Genomic DNA, 27639 nt, shown 5'->3' on the forward strand with positions numbered 1-27639 from the left:
AAAGCTATCAGCCAGATGTTGTGAAGACAAGAATTAGCCAAAATACAACACCCTTGAAAACTGGCCATGAAGTTCCTGAGTCCTGGCTGGCCAGCAGCTGTCAGTCTCAGACAGCAGCTGCTGCCTCTCCAGCAAAGGACAGCCATCCCCCATGTCCTGCACATCATGTTTCTTTCCAAAGCAGGAAAATATGATAATCCACAAGAGAAGCAAAACAGCCAATAGCTTCATTTCACAGGGGCTTACTGCCAATAGCTGCACATTTAAAGAAAATAGAGGGGACATAAAGGCGTTCATGTTAAAACACTGAGTATGATCCTAGGGAGGCAACATAGCAACAGAATTCTGAGACTCAGAGGTTATATCCAAAAATCAGATTGTTTGTTTCCTCTATTTACACTGACAACTTCTCCCCTCTGCTCCAACAGTAACTCTTGTAAAGCATGAAAACCACTTGCACCAGTGCAGAGCAGTCCAGTGTCAGCAGGTACCACACATTAAAACAAATTGCCTTCTCCCAGGACCTCGAGTGCCTGGGGACACCAGCTCCCTGAATAAACTTCAGTCAGAAGGTGTGTCCTAACTCCAGGCAGCTCACAACCATCCCTTCCCACAGCTTCAAATAAAATCTCAGCACCTCATGCTGAGGGCAGGGCTGGGAGCGCCACTTTGCTGAAAAATATTTGCAGTTATTTGAAACAGACAAAGGTTTGGCATCTCTGGAGGTGTCCCAGTCCAGAGACAGATTTTGAAAACAGCATTGATTTGTGAAGGGACTCTGAGCCACAGACCTGTAACCAACGACTCGTTCAGGTTTACCAGCTGAAGCACAGTTTTGCAGAGACAGTCTGGTGTAAGAAAATAAAGAAAAAATCCAAACTATTTATGGAACAAAATGTAATTATGAGTTGTCACCTGCCCGAGTAATCAGCAAAACAAGCAATTTGCTGAGAGTTTAGAAAAAAGAATCATGAAAGAATGAAGCAGGCAGTTCTAGTGTCTCCTCAAGGAATGAGCAACACAGAGTAGAGGAGAAAAGCCATCACAGGCTCACTGACCTTTCCAATCCACTCAGGGCGCCATGTGCCAGCTGCTCTGTGCCACTGGAAACACACATTGCTGATCTCTCAGCTCAGAGCAGGATTTCAGAGCAGGAGAGCACAGAGTCTGTCCCTATTCCTGTGGGGAAGATGACATTACACCCAGCACAACATCAGCCACACGCTCTCCAGGCTGTCTCAGAGCTGCTTTCCAGAGCAGCCCAGGGAAAGCTCTCTGGGCCAGGCAGGTGTTTGAGCACAAGAGACACTTAAACCATCGACCCCAAGGTCAGTGTCCCTGCTGTCACACAGCTGAGTACAATCTACAGCCCTCTTGCCCATCACCTGACAGCACAATCTCTGCTAAAACCAACATTTTAAGATGCTTCACGTTCAGATCTGCATCTTGCAGATAAAGCAGGAGCATCTCTGAAGCACTGATTGACTTGAAAGCCACTCAGCAATTGCACAGTAGGGCAATCTTCAGCTTTAGTGTGCCCCAGCACAGAAAATGAATATGTGGGTTATGAAAACAATTCACTCATGAGGCGTCTGTACTTATAGGAAGTGAAATACAACCATTTGTGTCCTACCACCTGTGCCAGGCCTATTGATAAACCTCCCCTGACAGGATGAAACAGTGCTCCTGCAAAGGCATCCTTAACCTAATATGCCTCTACAGCACCAGGCTGGACTAGGTTTGAAAAACAGCCTCTTACAATACTCAGATGAATTTAGCACTTAAGAAGATTAATGGATTCATAAATAGCCTGGAAATCCAAACTCATTGAATTTAGTTCATGGAACAGGTCAAATAGGCATTTATCAAACCATCTGGCATTTTGATTCCCTGGGGAAACTGTGGTCCAGCTACAGATAACTCAGAAGCCATTGCAGGCTTGGTTTTCCCTGTACTCGGCTTTCCTCTGGAAATCTCTGGCACTAATTAGAAAGCAGTAGATCTTTTGGGACAGAAGTGTATCTCTATATAGTCTCTTATATTTTCAACTGTTGCTGCTTAACACAAACATAAGCACAGTCAGGTTCTAAGTGAAAGTATTTATGTTGCAATAAATAGCTTGCCATTTATCCAGGCCATGAAAGGACACTCATGTGCACCCATTTGAGTAGCCTACAAAAAACAATCACCAGAGTTGTTCAAGGATATCAAAAAAAAAACCCAAAACCTAGGTTTGAGCAGTTATTTTTGTGAGTAAAATATCAAATTATTTTATTAATATGCTTTGATACACTAAACAGCTTTTTTTTTCCTGGTCATATTAGCAGCTTTCATTGAAGATTTCAAAGATAAATCACTTAAGATGCCGTATAAAAGAAAATTATCAATGTGGCATAATATGAAACACTACATGGTACATGTAAGTGGTGGAAATACAAAATATTTCATAGGCCCTGGTTGCATTTGTCATCACTGTGCTCTGCCCCTGCTGCCATGCCATGAAACAATCTACAGATTAAAAAAAAGTATTTCTTGAAACAATATATTCACTGAAAAATTAAATACATTGAAATTATGGGAATAAGTAGGTTAAGTTTAAGTAGCTTTGCCTCAGAGAAGAGTGTTTGGACAAACACGGGTCCATCTGGTTCTCCTGCACCAGTACCAGGATAACAGGTGGTCACAGCCAAAATACTGTCCCCATCCCAGATCCACCTGGGGCAGGTGCCCCCACCCCAGGCACTTTCCTTGTTTCCATGAGGCCTGTACATGTTTCCTGCTGCATCCCTGGATGTTGTCCAGGACTGCTCTGCTCCCTCCAGCACCCACTGGGGCAATCAGGAATAGTTTCCCGTTGTTCAGCAGCATCTGCCGTGGGTGTGGGTGTCTGTCAGGACATGACGAGGTGCCCAGTTCTGCAGCCTCATCTTGCTCTCATGAGGCTGAGTCACCATGGAACATCTTGCTCTCCCAAGCTGGCCCAATGGAACAAACACCCCACAGACCCTCTTCCCCCCTTTCCCAGCAGAACAGCACATATCTCTAGGCAAAATTCAACCTTAGTGCTGCTCATCTCCCTGTGAGCATCCAGGAGGCTCTGGGACACACACAGGGCAGGTTTGTCACCCAGAGTGGCACCCAGATCTCACCAACTCCCAGGGGAATCTGGAGCCCGATCCAACAAACCCAATCTGGAAGAGTTTGCAGCCCTTTACATATCAGAGGCCCACAATAAAACTTTTCTCTGATGACTGAGTAGGTGCAGGGTCTAAACACTTGAGCAGAACCCCTGCTCCATCCAGCCCTTGGACTATTTGCACAGCAGAACAATCAGTGTCAAAAGTGCTGGGAGGTACAAGGAAGAGGAGTCAGCCTGGGTTCTCTCTTCCCCCATGCCAGAAGAAACCCCTTCAGTCTGTCCGTCCGGCTGCGTGCTGTTACTGTACACTTCGGTGGCATTTGCCACCTCTTCAGGAAGGCCCATCTGGAGCAAGAGTTTGGAGATAAGGCTGTTGAACTTGCTCTCCGTGGTGGACCAAGGCTCCTCGCTCGGGGTCGGCCGCTCGGATGTGACGTTCAGCTCCTCCGGGTCCAGGCAGTAACCTTCGGGAGACCTCTCGAAGAGCACGTCCGTCAGATCGATCCCAGCCACTGAGGAGGGGGAGGCACACGGAATGTCCCTGACCAGCCTGTAGTTCTCCATCCACTCCTTGAGCCACTCGATGCGGCAGTCGCACTCCCAGGGGTTGCGGAAGAGGTACAGCCGCCCCAGGAAGTACACGGGCTCGAACACGGAGAAGGGCAGCGTCGTCAGGTTGTTGCTGTTCAAGTGCAGCGCCACCAGGCTGGTGAGGTTCTCAAAAGCCCCTTCCTCGATGTAGCTGATCCTGTTGCGGTCCAGGTAGAGGAACTCCAGCTCCCCCAAGTCCCGGAACCAGGTGTTGGAAATGTTCCTGAGAAAATTCCCCCCCAGGTTGAGCATCTTCAGGCGCCTCAGGCCGTCAAAGGAGTTTTCTGGAAGCTCAGTGATCAAGTTGTCATTCAGGTACAGGTACTCCATCCTCTGACAGCCCTGAAAAGCTCGCTCGTGGATGACATTTATCTTGTTGTCCTGCAGATTCAGGTATTTTAGCTTGGTCAGGCCCTGCAGGGAGTTATAGGCCACCGCTTCGATCCTGTTTCTCTCCAGGTACACATGGGTCAAGTTCTCCATGCCCCTGATGGCGCCCGGGATCCTTCGGAAGTTGTTCTGGAAGCAGAACAGCTCCTGCAGAGCAGGCAGCTCGATGAAGATCCTGTCTGGGATGTTGAAGAGGTTGCAGTCGGCCAGGTCCAGCCTCACGAGGCGCCGGAGCGCGGTGAAGGTGCGCGTGTGGAGATAGCGAATGTACTCGTTGTGGGCCATCCTCAGCTCCGTCAGGCTGGGCAGCCCCTTGAACGCGCCCGGCGTGATGAAGGAGATGTTGTTGTGGTTCAGCGACAGGGACTTGAGGGAAGGCAGCGTCCCGAAGGCCCTCTCAGACAGGAACTTGATGCTGTTTTTATCCAGGTTGATGGAGGAGGCCTCGCAGGGGAACTCGCTGGGGATCTGCCCCAGCCCGGCACGGTCACAGAGCACGGAGCAGCTCCTCTCCGGGGTGCACACGCAGCTGGGAGGGCAGGAGCGCACGCAGGCCCACACCCCGTGCACCTGTGGGACCCAAAGGATCACTGCCATCCCCGCAGAGGCGGGGCAGGAGAGAAAAGAATGCATCATTAGCAAATCGGTCAGAGCAGTAAAAAAAATTATACTGTCTTTTCCTCCCCTCTAGCCAAGCCAATTGCCACCTGTACACCCGTGCTGACTGAGGGGCTCTTGTGTAAAATTCCTAAAAATCTTCTGGGCTCTCTAAACCTGCTGAGAATATGTCACCTAGAACGTAATCTCTGATTAATTCCTCTCCCCAGGAGGGGGCTCACCTAGAATTCAGTATTTCTCAAGTGTCTCTTTTGGGCTCTCCCTGATGCCTGATGGGGACATGGTTTGGCCAGGAAGCAGCAGAAATGCATTGAAGGCCAGCAGCTGTGGTGGGGTTACAGCATTCCTGGGTGTGGAAAAGGGGAGGGCAGCGTATGCTGAGTCGGGCAATGGGCAGGGGACACCAATTAATTGCCAAAGTGTGTCAAATTCATACTTTTTGCTTCTTTCTTTTTTTCTTTTATTCTTTCAACCTAGTGTTTCTCCACCAGAGCCATGAGCTGGTGCAGAACTGGAAGGGGAACTCTCAGCTCTCAAGGAGATGCAATGCAGTGTTTGAAAACACATTCCCACTGTGTACTGCTATAACAGCATGACTAAAAACAAACTAAGAGATATTGTTCAACTGCTGGCTTCATGATCTCATCATAGATGAGAAACTCTGCATCTCCAGCACAGTTTTTGCTGCTTTGCCAATTCTCAAGAGTCACCATAGTGCCTTATGCTTGATGGGAGCAGCCACTTTGTCCTTTATCAGGCTGACATGGGAGGTGCAAGGCTGTTGTTTCCTCCCAGGTTAGTCCCACACAGGTGGGTGAACAACAAGGAAGAGAGGAAGGCTCTTGGGAGAAATGAGAGAAGAACAAAAGGGAGCAAAAGGGCTGGGAGACATCAGCCTCCACAGACAGGGGTTTTGTGGGGAAAAAACATCCAGTCAAAAAAAATCTGAAAAATAATTTTTTTTAATGTAAAATGATTTTCCCCTCTGAAAGAGAGGAAAAGTTAGGTCAGATACATGGAAGAAATTCTTTACTGTGAGGGTACTGAGATGCTGGCACAGGATACCTAGAGAAGCTGTGGATACCCCAACCCTGGCAGTGCTCAAGGCCAGGTTGGGTGAAGCCCTGAGAAACCTGGTCTGGTGGAAGGTGTCCCTGCTCGTAGCAGGAGACCTGGAATGAGATGATCTTTTGGGTCCCTTCCTTTCTCCGAATCCATGAAGATAAACCCATTAGAGAGGAAGAACTGAAGGCAGTTTTCCTAGTTGCTCTCCCAGACACACCCCACCTTCTCCTCCACAAAATGAGCAGCCACACCAGTGATGTCCAGGTAGTCACAAGCACGAAATGGTGTTATTGCTGCTGACTGGTTTTCTGCTGCAGTTTATTAGCTCCCATACAAACATAACACTTTTCTTCCTTTTTTTTTTTTTTCGGCAAAACATGAGATTCCAACAGCTTTACCAACAGCCACCTCTATTACTGTGCTCCTGGGATCAGGGGGTTTCCTCCATACCTCTGCTGAGTGTCCAGAGGGGGAAGCTCCCAACAGCTGGGCTGCCTCTCCCTGTGGTTTGCAGCACAGGGATTGCCCATTACAGCTGTATTCCCAGGGGCATTTTAATAAGACAGACCTGGGGGGGTGATATGCCAAGGAGCATCAGCTTCAGCAAGCATCAAGTTTTATTTTTGCAGTCCTTAAGGCTTTAATGTACAGGACAAATGACAGCTTGGGCTACAATTTCTCTGCCTTTCCTCCATCCTTTCTAAAGACGACATGCATAGGACTGTATTTAGGAGTTTACACTGCCTGTGTAAAAGAGACTTGCAAAATCAGTTGTTGGGCAAGTCCCTGCTGAAGGGCATCAACCCAGGAGCTGCCCTGGAGCCTGGGTCTGTTCAAGCCAATCTGGTTATTGCATGTAGGAAAGGTATTTAAACACACAGAGAGCATCACAAAAGGATGAGCTGTGGCCTCTTCATCAAAATTCAGGTCTCATCATGCCTGGGCACACTATTGTGACTGGAGAATTAGCAAAACAACATCACTTCAAGGATAAATGATAGTGAAGGACTCTGGGAGGTGGAAAGGATTTTAGACAGGTTGTCATTTTGTTTGTCTGCTCTTCCCCTTTTTCCCATGCCCTTATCTAACAGCCACAGCTAAAGGAAAGTTCCCTTCAATCCTCCTGACAACAGCTGGAGTTTAAGGACAAGAAGAGGAACAATATGCTGGTCTCAGATTGCTCTTTCTTTGTGCAGCCTGCCCAGGGGCTGCCTCGTTTGCTCCCCTCTGCACCAGTCCACCCTCTGCTTGCCAACAGGGGCATATGTTGTTTTTGCTAGGCAGTTACATAAACTGAGGGCCAGACAGATTAAGGATTTGCCTGTTCCCAAATGTCTGACTGCAGGTGGCTGTCTGGAAATGATGGATGCAAGAGTTGCTGCTGGTAGGGAGCCTTGTGTGGATTCAGGGTGACATCCAGAGGGGCATTTGTGCATAGGCTGTCCTACAGGTGAGGCTGTCCTGAGCAAGCTCCATGTTTAGCTCCAGCTGCCCAAGCTCAGTCACATCCCTGCCCTTCAGAGCAGACCTCTGTCAGACCTCCACCCACGGCTCTGCCCATGGTGGGCAGTGTAGGAATGAGCCTGCTGATAACCAGATCCCCTCCTTCCCCCCAGCTTTTCCTCTAATCACTCAATGTCTGAGTGATTAGGAAATGTCTGCCCCCAAGGCACATCCAGCCTGATTTCCTTATACACGAGTGCCAAATCTGGGTCTTCTGCCAGTGGCATTCCACAGCAGACTTCTAAGATCTCTATGTACAAGTGCATCCTTGCAATGAGTGGGATATGGACAGCAAGAGTGTGAGGACCATCCAATGAGAAAATATCCCCCCAGCAGCAGGAGCTCAGAGAAACCCTCCAGCAACGCAGCCTTTGGGGGCAATTTCCCTTCTTTCTCCTGGAAAGGAAGTTGGAAAAAATCCTCCACATGAACTGCACCAAACCCTTGGGAGAGCTGTTGCTCTGGGCAAAAGAGATCAGATCTTCCCCGTTGGCGAGATCTCCTCTGATCAACATAGCCTGAAACATTCCCATCTTTCCCACCTCACTCCTTCCCCTTCCCTAACAAAGGGCAGAAGCTGGAAGCTTTCAGCCCCTCAGTGACACATTTGAGCACTCAAATGAAATGTGTGTTTGAGCAAAAGGGTGAAATAGAGCAGTAAGGTCAAAAACATTTGTGACATTAAAGAATAAAAAAGTCTCCTCCCATGGATGATATCTTCCTCTCTTTTAAATACTACAGTAACTCCGTATTTGGAAGAAAGAGTGAGAGACCAAAGGAAAAGAAACAACAAATATAGGTTGCAGGTTCTTAAGGGTAAAGAGACAATGATTGCAATAATTGAATATTTAACCACCACCTTTCCAAATGATCTGTCTAATCCACTACTGGATAATGCAGAATAAGAGTATACTCACCATTTAGAACGATGGCAAACATTACCTTGATTATTCTCTAGTGGCATTTCAGGTCTGGCAAGCAAATTTAAGGGATCTAAAAGCACACAGGAAGAATTAAGATGGGTTTCATCCTCTGTCATTTCCCTGCATCATTTTTTCCACCAAAAAGATGTTTAGAAAGGAAGATGAAGGAAACCGCTCTTCTCTCACACACTTTCAAACTGAAGAAGTCCCCAGCACCTTCCTGGTGAGTATCTTTCTTCCACCACTGACCTTCTCAGGGAATCCTGCAGCTTTGTGCCACTGCTTTTCAGGAGCTCATCTGCGTCCTTCCCACAAGCCATGCCAAAGGCAGATTCCTCTCATCTGAGGTGGGAAAGGATCAGGATCACCAACAGTAAGGGACTGGCTCTATCCCCAGGAAATAGGTGCTGGTACAGAGGAGTGTAACCAGCTTAGCAGCAAAAAGTGGAAACCAAAATTCCAACAGAAATCATCCGGATGCGTCGCTTACCTGGCCAGGCAGTGGCTGTGTCCTCCCTCCTGCTCATGAGGCTGCCCTTAGCCATACGAGTCAGTCCCTGAAAAGTTGGCATTTTTTTTCCTCACAAGCTATCATTTAATGGCAGGAAAATCCTCTGTATCAGAGGAGGATTAGCAGAGATGGAAGAATGTGTCTGTCCTCTAAAGCTCCCAGAGTGAAACAGGGATTGCAGACGAGCCAAACGGATGCTTTCTCCCCTCGGCCAACCTGCTCTCCCCCCACCATTAAAAAAAAAAAAAAATACAGTCCAGAATTGGACTGCTGCCACTCAAACAGTATTGCTGAAAGTCATTACTCTGCTCCCCGTTATGTAATGGCAGAAGAGGTGGGAGAGTGCTGCCTAAATGGAATTAAATTTGGGGGCAATCACAGGCTTATGCCTTGCCTGCACTGAGCTCTCCAAACAGACACAGCTCGAGACTCTCAGCCCCCATGCACATTTTCCCAGCCCCAGCATGGCTCACACACTACTAACAGGGTGCCAGTGGGCTTTGCTTCACTAGGAACTGCTCCTGATGGACAAGGAGACACCAACAGCATGGGGAAAAGGATCAGCAAACACTGGGAGCTTGCACTGTGTATATGGCCTTGATAATAATAAATTCTGGCCTGTCTATGAGTGTGTTTTCCTTGTGATGCAGCAGCTGGTGCATGGAAATCATAAGGACAGCTTCTGTACGTGGTGATGTTTTAGCATTCAGGATGTGAATTGGAGTTTAAAGCCTTTTTTGACAGAATGATGATGGTTTCTTTGGAGAGTGGGGGCTGAATCAGTGAGTTATCTCAGCCTCCCATGCCTTAGGTAATTGCATTCACCGTGTCAGAGGGAAAAATAGCTCCACTCTTTATTTCCAAGTGAATTATTCTGCTTTATTTTTTTTTCCCCAGGAAATGGAATACCTGATGAATTTATGCTTGATACAGCAAGAAAGATTCAGCCTGCTGCTGCACAGCTCTTCCTGCAAATTAAAGCACCCAGCTACATCAACTTTGTTTGGTTTGGCCTTCCCTCAGTCTTAAGGCATCTGGCTGGCACCTCAGGAAATTTGTCTGTCCCAACAGTCTGTAAACAGCTGCGCTGGGGTCAGGCTGGAGGGCAGGGGATGACCCATAGAGCACAGATTTTAGCTGAATTTTAGATTTTAAACCTTTCCCTACCAGCAGCTGTAATAAACCCTCCAGCTTCGCACTTCAGTGCTTTGCACAGTGCTGTTTTGCAGAGGAGGAAAGAGATTTGCAAAGCCACAGACAGGCATATTGCAGTCTCCACCACAGAGCTGAAGCTGCTGGAGACCTTGTGGTGACAGAACCAGCACCAGCTGGGTCCTCACCAGCACTGGGGCAGCTGATGTTTGCTCTGGAAGCCCTGGCTCCCATGGGAATACCAGGAAGCCACAACCTCCCTGACCACAGAAAGGAAATCACTGACCTTTTGGCCATGAAGAAACTGAGAGGGGAGGAGGAGGAAGTGCTATTCCCACTTCTTTCTTACCCAATATCTGCAAGAGCCTTATCAGGGGTACCAGGAATCATGTCCCTCCCCAGGTGCACACATGCTGTTGGCAAGGGGGAAGGCAGAGGGCGAGGAGGGTGTGTGGGATTTGGGGACAAACTGGTGTCTGAGCAGCTGGCAGCTCCCCAGGGATTAGACCTGCAGCTGGGTTTTCACAGCAGCACTAAACCTGCTCACAGGGAATGAGGAGGGGCTGGTCTGCACCACAAAATCTCACATTTCTGTGAGCTTTTGGGGCTCCTCTGTGCCTCGCTGTTTTTTCCACGTGCACATATAAGGGCTGGAGGGATGGGAGATGAACACTTCCTGAGCCTCGGGAAGTGTTTCTGTGATCAGCAGAACCACCTCCCTCAGAGGAACAGCTTGCAGAACCAACACAATGAAGGGCACTGGGACCCTCTGCTATGCACAGCAGGTGGGTGGGGGCTGGTGGGTTGGGGACTGATGGGTTTGATAAACTGTGAGCACCTCAGCAGCCCCTTTGGATAAACTGCGAGCACCTCAGCAGCCCCTTTTGGATAAACTGTGAGCACCTCAGCAGCCCCTTTTGGATAAACTGCGAGCACCTCAGCAGCCCCTTTTGGGGCCGAGGGGCAGTGGCAGTAGGTGCCTGCTGAGGAATCAGCAGCCACGGTGCTGAGGAGGTGACGCTGCCAAAGCTGGCTGCAGCAGTAGCTGGAGGAAGGCAGGCAGGGAACACCTCTGAGAGAGCTGCTGCAGCAGGCAGCCTCACCAGAGACCTGCCCAGACAGCATCTGCTCCTGCGGGAGCTTCTGCCAGCAGCTGTGCCAGCAGCACCCACCCCACACACATTGCAGTGACTGCAGCCAGCCCAGTCCCGCTCTGCGTTTCCTGCTGTGGCTGGAGGTCAAGCAGCTGGAAGAGCCCGTTCCTGCCCCATCATGAGCCCTCCCACCCCCAGCCTCAGCAGCCACGCGGTGCTGGCACACCCAGAGCTCCTGCCTGCCCAGCAGCAGCAGCTCCACAGCTCACAGCACTGTACTTCTCTGCACCATCCATGGGCAGGAGCCTTGCACACCTCCAGCCCCCGGCACAGAAAACATCTCAGCATGTGCTGGGGGGAGGCTGGGGTGCTGGGACTGGGAGGCAACTGAGGTCCCAGTTTCCAGGAAAATCAGGGATCATTGCCCTGTGAGTGGCTTCAGCAGAGCACTGCAGGTGCACCAAGCAGGGCACCTAGTGACCTTGTGAACTTCTGGTGACTCCTGACTCATTTCCTGATAACCCTTGGCCCCGAAAGGGCATGACAATGTGAGAAGGAGGCGTGAAAAGGAGAAGTTTCTTGTCATCTTAGGTAGGAAACTTAAATACCAGAGTGTACATAAAGGAGACCAGCATGTACTCTCTAATGAAACAAACTTGGGCTCTAAACCACACCTCAGCATTATTCAGAGCATGACTCGTGGCTGGTTAATGCTGAGGGTTGAGCACACTAGAGATGCTCAGTGTTGGGAAGCTGCTGTGGCTGCCAGGCTGGAAGTAGAGTCAGAAGCTACAGACAGTGCTACTGCAGCTCTGTGCTGTTAAATTTTTTTGCCACCAAGAGTTCCTTCTCATGATCTATCCTGCTCTTTTTAATCTCTGGGAAGTCAGAGAAGCCAGTGATCAGAGCAGTGGAGCAAGACCAGAAAGCTGCAGTGGAAAAAAAAAAAAAATCACAGATGTTTATATCTGATCTTCCACCAAAAGAATTTGGAGGATTGAGTCCTCATTGAAGGAACCTTCTCTGCTCCAGAGGTGTGTGCTCTGGGGACATAAACCTTGGCACAGTTTCACCAGCTTCACAAGTCTGCCTTGCAGGGCAATCCTGTGTAGACTCACCACAAAGATTGCTTCTAAAAGCCCATTTCTTCATGGCCAGGAGCATTTCATGTGATGGTGACTTGAGGATCTGTAGGTAGCTCCTATCTCTAATATACATTGATATGATTTTAGATTATCACTGAGGATTGCTTTTTGCATATTAAAATATTCCTGTTATTTTCCAAGTTTGTCTAAGAACAGCTGGTGGGACTCATTTCACCTTACTGGAGGTGACAGGTCTCATTTCACCCACTTTGGCCAGTTACCTGTGGGCACCACCATGGCCCTCAGCAGGGCTCATTTCTCTGACAGGATGGCAAGACAGCCAAGGATGTGCAGCTTTGATGACACCAGTGCTGGATTAGCTGGAACCCAAGCACTGCACATCCCAACGCTTCCAGCCAAGAGCTGCCTTCCCCAGAGCAGTGAAGGAGCAGAGCTGCTGCCTGATTCTGGTGGCTGAACATCTTCACTCCCCTGGTTTTTATCTCTACCAGCTGCTTGCATTCATGGGAACAGTGCTGGGGGTGAGGTCCTCGTGCCACAGAGCGCTCCAGCCCCTCCACCTTCCGCAGGCTTTGGTTTCCTGAGCTCCTGTAAGAGCAGTCACAGCTCGGCGCACACTTCCCCTCATCTCACAGCCACAGCTGTGTCACACATCTGAGCCTTTCCTGTGCTTGTGATCACCAGGGTGACCTTTGAAGGAGCTGCCTCAGCGTTTCTTGGCAGAGATCCTGTGGTCAGCACTGCCTGTGGGACCAGGTTGCACAAGGATGGTCACACAGAGCCCTGGCTGGGGTGAGTTTGGGGCAGGGAGGACATGTCCCGTGGTAGGATCACAGGGCTGTGAGCAGACAGGATGGACCAGCGTGGCTGTGCTGGGGTTTGCAGCTGCAGCACAGCCTGCCCTGCCACCAGAAATAGCACTTGGTACACGCGGGATGCGGCTGCTCACAGGAGATGCAGAAGCAGCTGAGGAGCCAACCAGGACTTTGAGAGCAAGGAGTTGAAGAGCTTTCCCTTGCTCAGAAGAGAGGACAGATTTCCATCTGCAGGCAGGGGTTTCATTTTTGTGTAGACTGAGGCCACCAAACTTTGCCCGGCATTAAGCTCCAGAGCTTCCTCACAGCAGGCTCAGCGCTCAGGGTGCTGTGCCATGTCCTTGCCAGCCTGCCTTCTCCTGGTGCCACCCCTGCAGAAGACCAACACCCCTTCAAGACATCCCTTGGACAGAAGAGCTGCTGTGGTTCCCCCCACAAGGTCCTCCCTATGCATCCTCAGCAAGGAGGGCCTCAAGTTCACAGCACCATCCCACCTGAGCCATGTCCCTGCTGCACACACACGTGGGCTGCCATCACAGAGTGCTCTGAGTGAGGACAAGCTCCTGATGGACACCTGACTGTGGACTGAGAGCATGTCACAATGCCCAAAGCCAGCCCAAGGGCACAGCAGCTGGCAGCTGCCTCACAGCAGGCTGCCTGCAGGAGCTATCCTGCAGGAGGAACCTTCACTACCCAGTCTGTGGATGAGACAAGGCAGCCAGCAGCAGCACTTGGCAAGATATAGCCACCAAAAAGCCACTTAGCCCACGTGGAAAGTGATGAATTAAAGACAATAAAACAGCAGGAAGAAGAGAGGGTCAAGCTGGGCACCAGATCTCAGCCCCAGCCCAGGTGGTGCCTGATGGCAAGCACAAGCCGTGCTGCAGGAGTGGGAGCCTGCAGCTGCAGCAGGAGCATTTCTGAAAGGGAACAGCACACTCTAGGGTAGGCAGCCTGAAGCAGATGCTGTGCACAGCAAACCACAGGCCAGTGTGCTCATCTGCCAGCCCAAACCTCTGCCAGCAGCTCTGTGAGACACCACGCAGACCCCACTCAGAGGACAAGGAGCCCTGGGCATGGCCTCCACCGAGGTCAAATCCTCCCACTGCTGGGTGAGAGCAGGACAGAGATCCTCTCTCCATGTCTGTCCAGGCCACTGGATGTTTACATCAGCTCACGAGGTCTTTCCCAGCCCATCCTGCAGATACGGTTTCATGTTTCTCTTATGCCAGTCAAGCAGTAACATTTCCAGCAAGAAAGGAGCAGTGAGGGGCTCGGTGTTTGCCATGGAAGCAAGATCCTGCTTCCCACTGCAAGACATGTGCATGGATGCAGCACTGGAAAACAACATCATTTGGGCTGCTGGGTAACTCCCCTGAATACCCAGAGCAGGCTTGGGGAAGGGGAGGGGAGCTGGGCTCAGATCTCTATTCATTAAAACTGAAGAGAGACTTGGATCCATGTTTCCCACATCCACTCTTTGACTTTTGACTTGGCCTTGACTAAAACTGGCCAGCTGTGCTCAGGGTTCTCTGTTCAGGGAAAAACTGCTGCCATTGAAGCCTGAACAGGGCTGCATCATCTTCCTCTGCAGGGTGGGGGGAGCCCTGCCCTCCCTCCTGCCTTCGAGCAGCCCTCCTGTGCAGCAGGGCATCACTGGAATCCAGAGTGCATCCAAGGAGCAGCTGCTGCTGCCATGTCCCACAGCAGATGGGGATATCCAAGACTGGCAGCACCTGGACCTTCAGCCTGCCCTCCCTGCTGAAGGTGCCACCTGAGAGTGCCAGTGATGTGGGCATGCACAGCCAGGGAGCCCTGGGGGAGTGTGGGCTCATGCTGCATTTTTCAGCAGCTGGGGAGCTGCTCTGCTCTGCTCCAGCCCATCTGTGGCATCATTTCTATCCTGTGGAATTGTGGCAGGACGCTTCCCCACCACACCCCCTCCTGCTTTGACCTGGAATGTGGTCAAGAACTCAGTGGACAATGTCCTATTTGCAAATCTATCAGGGTGGGTTGAGAAGGGTCCTATGTGCTGCTTTGTGTTGAATTATGCTGAAACTCAGTCTGGCACACCAAGCCCAAATCAACATCCTGACAGTAAGGCAAAGCTTTGGCAGATAAGCTGCTAAACTGGCCTGCAGGCATATGACTGACAGTCAGCACCTTAACACTCTAAAATCCAGTCCAGTTTCCATACAGTAGGTTCTTCTGACTTCTTGGACTGTGTGTGGAGATTCTCCCTGGAATGGGGATGGCCCTCAAGGTTGCTCCTCAATGTTAAGGGACAGAGCCTGTCCACTCTGAGCATTGGTATGGTGAATCACACCAATGTCTACTTAGTAACTGTTTCTTTTTGCTACCTCTAATAAAATTGCTTTGATTTAGTGCACTATGTCATACTATACAACCATTAGTAATTTCGGCTTTTATTCTGAGTAGTTAGCAATTCTGATTAAGATCTTTTGTCTAATCATTTGTCATAATAAATAATTTGTTTTATAATATAAATATATCTGATTTGCCATCTTTAAATCCTACAGGTCAAAGTTACTTGAGTTGTTGACAGTCTGAGGCAAAGATTGGATCCAGCCACATTCAGGCTCCTCTCTGAGAAGTTTAAAAAGCAAGGGGGTCCTCTCTGCACCTCGTGACTCGGTGGCAGGGTTTCTCTAGTAAATTTTGTCTGGAGCTCCCACTCCCAGCCAGGACAGTGACAGGCTGCTGCTCATGCCCTGCTGAAGTCCTCGTGCCATGACTCCCACAGGCTGCTGCCCAAGGCAGGGGCTCCTGCAGTTCCTTGGGATCTCATGGGAAGCCTGCAGAGTGCACACAGGAAGGCAAGGACATGGCAGTGAGTTCTGCTTAATTTCCCCTGAGTGCTCATGGGCCCATTCATCCTGGTAAAGCTCCTCCACAGCCACATACAGGCAATGCACAATGAACTTGAACACAGCTCTGCAAACACCTTTTGAAACAGCCTTCCTGCAGTAAAGGCACAACAGGCCATATGTTATCCAAGCCAACAGCCCCTCCCAGGACTCACCAGACACTTTATTTCCCTCCTGGTAATTCATCTCTCCCACCTACAGGACAGGATCTGTGCCACCTTCTCCCCACTGTATAGACTGAATATTTGGGTCAGGTTCATCACTTTACCTGTCTGAGCTTAACTCAGGCCTTTATGTCAGGATCCTGCTCTGCAGCCAGGTCAAATCCTTGGGAGAATGAACCAGAAGCCCTGGGACTCTTGGAGGAAGGGACCTGGGGGCTACAGCTGGACTGCAATGTGATTTTTACTCCACCTGCCATGGCACTTTCCCCTGCCTGACTAACACTTCTGAATGCAAAGTAACAAGGAGCACTGCAACATGCCAAGCAAACATAATTACCTGGCATAGATCTAAAATAGAATTCTGTTGTCTGTCAAAGATGCTGGCAGGCAGGAAAGGAGGAAAGCATCAGATCAGGAATAAACTTCAATACCACAATAACCAGCACATTAAACAGGAGGTTAGAGCAGTGTACACTCACAGATGATGTGGAAGATTTGTTAAATGAACTTATCATGCCTTACTAAATATGCAGTGGCTGTGCATTCTCTGAAAATATCAAGCCCAGATGTGAAACACATCATTGCTCCAGGACACACCAGAGGGGGATGGAGCAGTCACTGGGGTCAGGAGCTGCCCTGGGGTCAGGAGCTGTGGCCATTGGGAGCTGTCTGCCACCTCCACAAAGCCCAAGTGCAAGGGGTTTAGATCCTCCAGCTCAGCGATGCAGCTGCTCAAACATCCTGCACCTGACATAGGCAGAGTTTGACACGGGTCTAAGATGATTAAAGCTAGCAGAGCTTGGGGGTGGGAGGGGAACAGCCACTGCAGGAGATAAGCTCACATTTACACCCACATATTCTGCTTCCCACTCATTCCCTGCCTGTGCTTTTATGGGCTGCTGACGCCTCCTCCTCCATACCAGCCCTGGGTGTTGCCAAAAAAAGCCCCCACGGCCACGACAGGGCAAAGACAGCAGATCCCCCACACGGGGGTGTATTTATGGATCACAGAAGTACGGCCCTTCTGCTCATGCAAAAGACTCTGTTTCCTGCCAGCTGCAGAAGGCCTCGTTACCTGAGGGACCAGGAGTTCAGCACCTTTTTCTGAGACATCGAATTGATGGTGGCAGAAGATGCAGCTCCTCTGCAGCAGGGGAAGCCAAAGATGGACACTCCTGGATAGGATCAGCGCTGAGTCCCCAAGCTAGCAAATGGCAACAAAAGAGAAAGCTCCGCTCCTGCAAGCAGCACCACAGCCTGCTCATCCCTCAACCATTTCTGGGCTGCATGCAGAGATGCAGGCTGTGCTGGGTTCATGGGAGCCTGCAGGCAGGTGGGGGAACCCTCTGTGCTCCTGTCAAAGAAGCTGTGCCACAACAGCTGGGCTTTAGCCACCGGCGTGTTGCAACAAGCTGTTGGAGCTACCGTGCCCCATTTGAGTTGTAACAGAGAGTAGAGAGTGTCTGCCCTCCTTGTATGGTGGGAAACAAATAAATGAGGGGGCAAACGACACGAGTGGGAAATGAAATGGAGGGCCAGACATTCAGCATTAAAAATAAATCACACCAGGGCTCTGCAAGATACAACAGCCCTCAAAAAACCTGTGTTCCACCCAGGCTTTCTCACCATAATTATGATTTGCCTCTGATTTCAGCAGCACTTTCACACTTCCCTGAGCCTGACTGGGCTGTACAGGGGAGACACATTTGGTACCTGAGGGTGTGGGAGGGGGAAGGAGCTGCTGGGCCACATAGGGCAGCACTTCTGGGGCATCCAAAACATCCTCTTTCTCTGCTTGGCACTCTGAGCATTCCCAGCAGCCACTCAGGCGCACTTGGTGACAGCCTCTGCAGTCTCTCTCCCACCAGAGCAAAGGACCCACCAGTGTCACAGAAATGGACGGGGGAACCCTGCTGCTTGGGCTGCAATTGGTGCAGTTCAAAATGTGCAAAATAAAGAGCAGACTGTGGAAGCAATGAATGAAAGCACCAAGCTGGGATGCTCTCACTCAGACCATTACTTGGGGAAGAAGCTCAGTGGGTGCCTTGACAGAGCATCCCATCGGGTCTGGGGGACCCTGCCAGTGCCTCAAGCTGGCTGTGTGGTGCTTGAGAGTCTCCAGCTGAAGGGCTACAGCACCAGGCCTGAGCTCAGGGTGGGGAGAAGAAGAGAACACACAATTCAATGGGCAGCAGCATCCCTGGGGAACAGGATGAGCAGCCAAGGCACTGACACAGTACAGAGAGGCTGGCTTGTGCTAGCAAAGGCCAGATCTGGACACACCTTGTCTGAGACCCACACCTGCAGCTCTGGGGCTGTGCCAGGCAGCAGAACCTGTGTTTGGGTGGCTCTACTCACACTTAAGAGATCTAAAAAGGATTAAGTGTATGCCAGGGAATGCCAGCAGCACAGACGCTGAAACACCCTCGAGCTTCTGGGCCTGAATATTTGATCAGAAGTGTTTTGTGAGTCCTAGGCAGCACCTGAAGGAGATCTAAACATTTTATTTATTCAAGCCTGGAACGTGCCTATCACTTTTCCATGACAAAGTCTGCGGGGTGTTTGCCTTTCATCCCTCATGCCTGTGCATGACCAAGCAGCCCAGTCCAAGCAGGCTCCGTCAGGCGTCGCTGGGACACTGCTCACAGCCTCATTTCCTGCAGGGAGCCCAGCCCTGCAGCCGCCCCAGCAAGAGCTCTGAGCTCTGTCCCACGCCAGCCTGAACCGAGCCTTTCCACCCCTGCCCTGGGAGCGTGCAAGGACAAGCTGTGTGGCACAGCAAACCCTCACCACCAGCGACACCAACCCCAGGCTGGACAACCAGCAGCTTTTTCAGCGCTTGCCTGGAGAGCAGCAGCCCCAAGAGCAGCAGCCCAAGCTCCAGGAGAGGCAAACCCACCCCACCACCTCCCCTAGAGAAGCGCCTCACCAACAGGAGCCGTGGGCCAGCCCGGATCAAAAGGGGACTATCCCCCCCTCCTGTTGAAAGCATGACACTGTGCAGGGAAATGAATAAATAGAGCCAGCAGCCTCTGGCAGAAACACACAGCCAGAGAGGAGACGGGATTTGCAAACACTTCCGAGGGGGACGGCGGGGGAGGCATCGCCTTCTGTTTCCCGGGCAGCTTCTGCATTCTGCACGGAACAAATCTGTGGATAAAATACAGCGGCAGCCTCAGGGGCAGAGACAGAGCCCGAGAAAGTTCCCCCATCCGCCATCACAGCCCTCACAGGCAGCCCTCACGCTGCCACCCCTCTGGAGGCCACTGCCCCGGCAGATAAAATATCAACGCTCAGACACTTGGGGCACCAGCAGAGCAGAAGCTGCAAAGGTCACAGTCGTGCACTGTAATTATTTTTGGGGTGGGTTTTTTGTCTTTTGTCTCTCCCGGGCCCATGCAAAGTGCCCAGCAGAGGTGGGGAGGGAACCATGTCTGCAGGAGGAGCCGTGGGCACTGTCCGGCCCCTGCCTTAGCCTGTGCTCCACGCATAAAAGGGGAAATGTTAACATTAGCAGGAACACAAATCAAAGGGCTCAGGTGTCTGCTTTTGATCAAATCTGACATAGGCAAGAAAGCTTAACTAAGGCCTAGAAGAGCACCAATTATCAAATGGAAAATTAACAGGTAATTTGTCTCTAATGTGAGCTGATAATTTCTAGGGGAGGAATTAATTAAATGGGGGAATTAAATCACCAGGAATTTGCGGAGTGACCACTTCTGATGGGATTCAGTTAATGAGCTATCTGACAATCATGTCAGGCTTCATTTTCTTCTCCTCTGGACACAAGGGGAGAGACAGAGAACAGGAAATTACTGCAGTGCTCCCTCTCCCAGGCTGCAGAAATGCTTGCACCTTGCTGAGCCTCGCCCTTTTGTCCTGACAAAACCTGAGCAACCAGAAAGCAAAAGCCAAAAGCAGACCACAAGCAAAACACTGCTTAAAAAATAGAAAAAAAAATTAGTAGGTGAGAGAAAAGGAAGTTTGCTTTACAGGAATGGCCCTCAGGACCACGATGCACCCTCGGGTCTGAACTTGGTGCCACACAGGGAACTGGAGTCAAAGTCCAGTGCCAGCACCCTCCAGCAAAGAGGAGGGGTCAAAGATGAGTGTCCCACCCTTGGGAACAGAAAACAAACTCATTTTGCTTTGGATTTCAGCCTTGCCCAAGCTGTTCCCCTGTCCTGAGCAATGGATGGGGGGTGAGGCTCCTCCACGGCTGCCAGGATGCCCCAGGCTGGGTGCGGGCACACAACCTCACTGCTGTCTAATTAGGCAGAGCTGTGTTTATGCCAGTGTCATACTTTTAATGACAGCTCCGTGCCAGCTGCAGGAAGAGAAATGATCTCCAGCCTTGCAGAAAGACAGGGCCGCATGGGCAGACAGCACCTGATCTCTCACAAAGCCTGCCAGCACAAAAATAACTTCTCAGAAACACTCGAACGCATCCGAACAAGCGGAATGAGCCAGCATCAGATCAGCACTTTGTATCACAGGGCTGCAGCACTTGTGATCCAGCCTCCAGAGCCCTAAATTTGGATTTGCTGCATTCTTCAGACCAGTGTCTGAGCTCACCTACTTTCAGTTCTGCCAACTCATTGCAGCATTATGTGCCAAATTCTCTAACCACCCTCCTGGATGGAAAAACACAAGCATTTACACTTTAGGGCAGTGGCTGATTTGTGGCACCTATAATGGGTGAGGCTCTGCAAGTGAAATAATATGTTGAGATCCGGGTGGAACCGAGCAGGGAAGTTACATTATCCACATCATACACAGGCTGTGTTTTTCCACATGTGAACTGAGGTCAAAGGAGGCAAACTGAAAGCGAATGGAATTCACTGCTGCTGATTTGTAAAACAATTCTCCAAGCATTAGGATTCTCCCTGATACTGCACATACTTGCTGCAGTAACACAAACTGATAGCTCTGAGACATCTTGCAGTTTATGCCTGAATGACAGCAACAACAACAACAACAACAACAACAACAACAACAACAACAATAATAATAATAATAATAATAATAATAATAATAATAATGAACATGAGACCTGTCAGCACCTGCTAGCCAGTTCACATTACAGAACAAAATATTCTCTCCTGGAACATGCTGGGTCTTATGCAGATTCAACTTTTCTGAGTGACGCAAATGCTGTAAAAACAACTCTGAGTCATAGAATAAAATCACATAATTCCCTAAAGCCAAATAAGGACAGAATTCAGCCCACACAGCTCTGACTTCCCATTTTCCTGGTAGTAGCGATTTTGCTTATTTCTGTTGTAAACGATACTGTTTCCTTGCTCTCACGGAAAATCTTCTATTTCTTTCACTAAAGCCACAGTTGGTGTAAACACTGATATTGTAAAAAATAAAGTAACATCCCAGTATGTGCAAGGCCCAGTGTAAAAAGCCCGTTATGTGCTCTCTGGGACTGGCTTTGCTAATTGGTATGAAGTCTTTATGAGGAACCTGGAAGGCATTTTCCCAGGCTGCCTGCAGTTTTATTTTGATATATTTTTCACCAAGAGTTCGTTTACAGCCCATTAGAGCCAGGCTTGGGTATTTTATGAATGTAATACAGCAGCACACAAAGAGCACTTAATGCCTTAAGTCTTTAGAAGGCTTTTTAATTTTGTAACACAACTGAATTGTTTCACCACCGGATTTCTCATGCACCGGAGTGGGTAAGGCCTTGTGCAAACAGCTTTGCAGCATGTAAATAAAGCCTTCAGTCTTGATCTGTGCATGGTATAAAGCACCATCACTCTGCTCTTGTCATTTTGCATCAGCAGCTGCTGAGTTTTCCACTTTGAAACCTTAGGGACGTTTTATTAATAGGGTGGGAGGAGTTCTATGCAATAAACAGGATGTGATGTATTAGCAGTACATGCAAGCATATTGCTTTATTTATTTTCCTTCTCCCTGGTTTAACAGCCCCTGAGCTGAGCTGTGCTGCAAATACAGGGTGCAATGTTCACCTGGCAATGCACCACAAGCTTGATCTAACTGCACACAGCAATGAGCACCTCTTGTCCCTTGCTAGCTGCTGACTGCTCTCTTTAGGGTCCCCTTTGGAAGGCAGTGACACAGCCCTGGCTTTGCATTTTGCAAAGCAAAAGCCTTTTTGAGCAGGTGGGAATGCAGCAGTGTGTGCACAGAGTTGCTGTCCCATGATTGACACTCCTGATACACTGATCCCTGATAAGATATGCACACACTCCTGGGCACTGGAAGCCATTCACACAGCAAAGCCAGGACATGCTCAAAGTGTGGGACTCGTAAATCAGAAAGAACAAACTGTGCTGTGCCCTACCTGAGCCTTCGTGCTGCAGCTCCAGCCAGCCAAGCCATGCTTGCACAGCTGCAGCCCTAGTCAGCTTTCTGTTCAGTGATCCCTCCTTCTCTTCCCTGCTCCTAAGTGCCTTCCAAGTTACCACTAGTAACTGAATATATTTACTGAATATAACCAAGGTCTCCAAGAACCTCATGCACATTTGACATTCTTGTGCTGAACAGTAACATTTATGTAATTGAAGCATGTTTTTCCACTGCTGTATTTTAAACACAGTGCATTCAGTCTGGTTTTAATGCTGTTTCTTTCCTGAAAGGTCTACCACATCTCTAACAGAAGCTTTATCACCAGCATGTCACTTGAGGAAAAGCAAAAGTAGTGATTTATTCAGCCCCTTTAAAACTCCTGTATCATTAAATCCGATGTAGCTCAAATGTTTGAGGAGCGTTGAGAGGAAAATATGTCTCTATTAAGGCTCCAAGACTCTTGTCTTCCTGATTAAGTAAAAATAATTTAATACTTCTGAGACCTCCCATGCCATATTCTTCTGAGAGGAAAGACAGGAAACAGTGCCCTATTTGGGGAGAAACAGAAATACTTCAGAGTTCCTTTATCTATCATAAGCTAGCTAAGAAGAAATGATTGGGTTTTTTTACTTTCTTGCCAGCTTTAATCCACTGATAAGCCTGGAAAACTCAGAGCTCTCACCTGGGACTGACATGAAAGGACAAGTGAAAATTGCAGATAATCATCCCTAAACAGGAGAAGTGGCATCATTACCAGCCATCCAGGCACAGTGTCTGTGGTGCTGTGTGTGAGGTGAAGGGGGACACAGCACTGGCTCCACTTGGATAAATGACACATGTAATGCAGCACTGGCTATTGTAACCACTAAGCAGCTTACAGAAATTTCCTCCAAATACTGTTATTCATCTGCCTAACTTGTGCTGTCACAAATACACTACACAGGGGTTTGTTGGAAGGGATGGCCTTTCTTTCCCATTCAAGGGAAAGTCCTATATTGAGATTTAATCAAACGGCCTGCACAGCAAATTGGCAGCAAGCCTTTCAGCCCAAACATTTGATTCTATACCTGTGAATAGTCACCGTGATCCAGTGTGAGGTTTACAGTCCAGGAAGGTCACTGGAGGACTCTGCCCCTATTAAGCTGGACACAGGCATGTCCTATTTTTTGCCTTGCACATAGAAGACTGCAATGCAAACACTGCAAGGCTTTTTGAGGCTGCTGATGGATTTTACTTCCTTTTGTCTTTTATCTCCTAGAAGAAGCTGCACTTCCATGAAGAGGCTGTGACAGGTGAGGGGTGATGAGGGGTTCATAAATGACCTGGGCTGGAGCTGTGAGCCCTGACACCAGCGCTGGCTGTGACTCTGCAGAGGCCACTGGTGGCTCCTGTGGTCACTCGTCACACCGTGGGTGTGTGCAGGTTCACAGCTGGCTCGATGAATGTTTTATCAACTGGGTTTTTGCCAAGTCAGAACACACTCACAAGCCAAGAGATCATCTCGGGACAAAGCCTGCCCAGGAAAAAGCCTGTTTCTAATTTGGCACAGCAGCTTGGAGCAAGAAGGTTCAGATCCCAGGACTGCCACAGCTGGAGTCTGTTTATGGAGGAGGTTTAAAACACAGCCTTAGCTAATCCCTGAATTTCCTACAGCAAAGTGTAAAACACTGCTTGTTTATTCCCCAGACAGGAATTTCTGCTCAGGTCTGTAGCATCTGGTTACAGTTTGTCAGCCACACTCTCACAGCTCACAGGTGAGACCAGGAGAGAGGACCTAAGAGATCACTATGAAACAACCTCTCTAAGAAGCTCTCATTAGCATCACTCTGAATTACAGAGTTAAACCTCCCTGCTCCCATGACTAATCCTATGGATTTGCACAGCAATTCAGATAAGATGCTACTTTCCTAGATGCTGTACAAACATGGACCAAAAGGCTGCAAGACATCACAGATGTCCTGGGACTGTGTTCCTGCTTTCCTACCAGTTTCCCCAGGTTTCCTGTTGTCCCTCAAGTCCTGGCACATACACTGTCACCCTGCAGAGGGATGATCCCAGACAGGTTTGCTCAGAGAGGTGCACTTCCTATTCCTGGAAGTGTTCAAGGCCAGGCTGGATGGGGCTCTGAGCAACGTGGGCGAGTGGAAAGTTCCCAGCCCATGGCAGTGAGGTTGGAACTAAGTGATCTTTAGGGTCCCACCCAACCCTCACCTTTCTATGATCCCATTTGGGCAAAGGAGGTAAAGGAAAGGAGACATATTCCACAGCTGACAAAGTGGGATGAGATATAAAAAGATGGTCCAAGAAAGAGTTTATGCAGGAGTTCTGCGGTGTTAAAACCAAAGCACCTGGCAACAACCTAAGTGAGAGACAATGAAACAGATGGAAGAAGTTTGGAGCCTGGGACCTGGGCAGTTCTCTGCCTTACACCCCCGTGTGCTCTGGAGCCTCAGATTTCCCCTGAAATTGCTTCAGTCCATCAGAACACAGGGGAGCACATGAGCAGCTGTAACACACGTGACACATGACTGTACACCAAACAGGAAAGCTGGGAGGGAAGAGTGAAAAGTTGTATTTGAATGTACAAAATCCTTGTCCAGTTCAAACTGAATTACCCTCAGTTAAAAAGGAAAGACTCTTGCACTGTTTAAGAGCCCAGCTCCTAAACTAATAGAACATCCAGTTTCCAATCCACAAGCTGTCAGCTTTGAACAGACTGAGCAATCTGAGCAGACAGGTCTGTCTCTGCTCCCCTGGGTAACCATCTGCTGTGTGTGACTGTAGAGTGTGAGGGGCTACAGCCCTTGAAGAGCAGCATCTTTAATCAAAAGCTGAGCTCTCAGCTAGATGAAGAGGCACTGGGCTAAATTAAAGATTAATGTTAGAAATTAAAGCATAAATTAAGCTCACTATTGGCTATATGGTGTTGAATTTGAATTGAATTAATTTCTTATCACATGAAAGAGTCTTGAGCACTATCCCTAGGATTTATAGTGTCCCCACTAAAGGACAGTAGTTTTATGTTATTTAAATCAGCCAGGAGAAGCGTGGCTCCTCTCTAGCCTGGTTTACTGGCACTTCACAATGCAAATATGCATCCTGCACCAGGCTGGGCCGTGGAAACTTGAGGCGACTGGGGAAGGAATGTTCTGACACTGCTGCACTCCATTCCTGCCCATCAGCAGTCACCCAGCCAAGCCTGACACCCTTCTCTACTGTACTGAAATCACTGGTTCCTCACTCCTTAGCTGCTTCTTTTCCAGTTTGATCTGCAAGAACCTGAACATGTTTCTTTCCTGCCTGCTCCTTTATTAACACTGTCAGGTTATCCTGCAGGTAAGCTTCCCAGCATACTTGAAAACGTGCTCTGAAAGTCACTGGTGACACAATGCATAAGAACAACAGAAATCAACCCCATCAACACGCTCATTTAACTGCTGCTTTGCTCACTCTCCCATGCCCAGCACTGTTCCAGGCCAGAACTCTGAGGACCCCTTTAGTGATTCCAGCAGAACCATAGTGGGAACTTTCTGCTGGGAGAAACGAAGTGCAACCCACTCCAGACTAATTCTGAGAGTAGCACCAGAAGATAAATCAGGCTGGGTGGGAGGTGTCACCCCAGAGCCACAAGGTTTTCCTCACCTCCCAGCCCAAGGAAACACAAATTTGAACTTCAAGGGGTATAATGGGAATAAAGGAGGATAATGGGAATAAACACCCGCCACTCACAAGTTAAATTGCTAAATAACTCCCACTATGAGAAGGAAACAGATAATTTCTGTACGGAGAGAATCAATTTAGTGATTTTCAAATGAAAAATGTGGTATGTACCTTGTGAGCAGGGAGACTGCGGAATGCTCTGCATGGAAAACCAGGGAAGGACTCACTTCCACCACTTCAGTCTCAGTATTTTCTCACTTCATCTCTTGCCAGCACGAACTGATCCAGGACATTTTCTCTACCCACAAAGCTGATCAAGCACATCCTCCTGCCAGCCTGCAAGCGTCAGCAGCCAGCTTGCACCAGTGCCAGCACACACAGCTGCCATCCCTCCTCCCTCCCCCGCCAGCGTCTCCACTGCTTCCAGCCAGCCCCCACAGCACACGGATCAGGACACAGACTGGGATCTGTCCCGTGACTAAAAGCAAGAAGATCCAAAGCTTTGATCTCATTCCCACTCTGCTTTTGACGTTGGAGGGCAAAGCCTACGCTGCAATTTCCTCAGCAAGGCTGAGCTGCCTGCCCCTGGGTGTCAGACCCACTGCAGACCTCACTGAGAGCAGCCAGAACCAACCCCATGACTGAGCACCTGCTGCCTTCATGGCTTGAGAAAGTCTCCTCCATCAGACAAGCCCCTTGACACAGCAGAGGATGGATCACCCTCAGCTGCCCACCAGGAACTCCCCATTAGGAGTGGTGAGAGCTGCTGAAATTTCTTCCCACTCAGCATCAGCAGGAAACTTTCCTTTCAAGAAAATGGCAAAAGCAAGGATGAATCCAGGACTCAGGGATTGCCCCGACCCCGAACCTGGCACTTGGCCTTGTTCAGCTTCATGAGGTTCTCATGGTCCCACTTGTCACCTTGTCACCTGCACAGCTCCCTTGGGAGGCACAGCAGAAACAGTGCCCCAGGAGCCTCAGTAATTTCTCTCTGTGATCCATGGCACACACTGCAATGGTCTGGAATTCCAGTTTCCCGCAAGGAAAAGATGCTCCTGCTCTCTAAGGCAAAGCTCTGAAAGGGCTGAAATCCAAGTGAAGCAAAATCTTACAATGACATCTCACTGCCAACCTTCATAACATAATCAAGGGTTGTTTCAGCACATGGACTGGGGAAAAAAAAAGTCAGGGGAGGGTTTTTGGCTGGAGCTGCCATGGGTAAAGACAGACACCAGGAAAGAAACAGAGGAAGGCAGAAGAGAAAGGAGGATGCAAAGAGCACTAAGTTGAGAAGGTGCCACTCTGAAAACCAAAGTGGAATTACTGAAAAGGAAGGGGACAGAAATCAAGAGTTCTGAAACTTTTATTTACTACCCAAATACAATTTCCTCCCCTGATAATAAACCTCCTCCTGAAAACAAGAGTCATCCAGCTTGGTTTCCAGAAAGTGCTTGGTTTGAATGGACGTTGCAGGCTGCAGACAATGAAACACAGAATGGTGTTTTTCCTCCTTCTGGTTACTTCGACATCCTCAAGACAGGAGATACTGGGAAGAAAAGGGCAGCCCTTTAATAGAACAGGGGGGAAAAAAGGTCTCATGATCTCTGCAGCTGTTCCCACAGGGATGTGAAGGCTGATGCCAGACCCCCAAGGGTCACTTTAAGGGGTGCCTTCCTGCAGTTGCTGGGTATTGAGGGGC

At 49.3% G+C, this 27639-nt stretch overlaps 1 protein-coding gene across 9 annotated transcripts; it reads right to left on the reverse strand.

The window, feature by feature from the left end:
* Window positions 1–27164, reverse strand: NYX (nyctalopin). 9 transcript variants are annotated; one of them, XM_038147451.1, is made up of 4 exons: window positions 8720–10750; window positions 8420–8571; window positions 8224–8299; window positions 1–4710 (listed from the first exon to the last, which is right to left on the reverse strand). In XM_038147451.1, the coding sequence occupies exons 3-4, from the start codon at window positions 8243–8245 to the stop codon at window positions 3311–3313; spliced, it is 1422 nt and encodes a 473-aa protein (XP_038003379.1). In that variant the 5' UTR covers window positions 8246–8299; window positions 8420–8571; window positions 8720–10750; the 3' UTR covers window positions 1–3310. The 9 variants fall into 9 exon arrangements, with proteins under 9 accessions (XP_038003379.1, XP_038003388.1, XP_038003404.1 ...); XM_038147460.1 differs by having other exon boundaries at window positions 8479–8571; window positions 8720–10749; XM_038147476.1 differs by lacking the exons at window positions 8420–8571; window positions 8720–10750 and adding an exon at window positions 26112–27164.
* Between the last annotated feature and the right edge of the window lie 475 nt (window positions 27165–27639).

This window comes from Motacilla alba, chromosome 1, assembly GCF_015832195.1.
Source record: "Motacilla alba alba isolate MOTALB_02 chromosome 1, Motacilla_alba_V1.0_pri, whole genome shotgun sequence".
Taxonomy (NCBI): domain Eukaryota; kingdom Metazoa; phylum Chordata; class Aves; order Passeriformes; family Motacillidae; genus Motacilla; species Motacilla alba.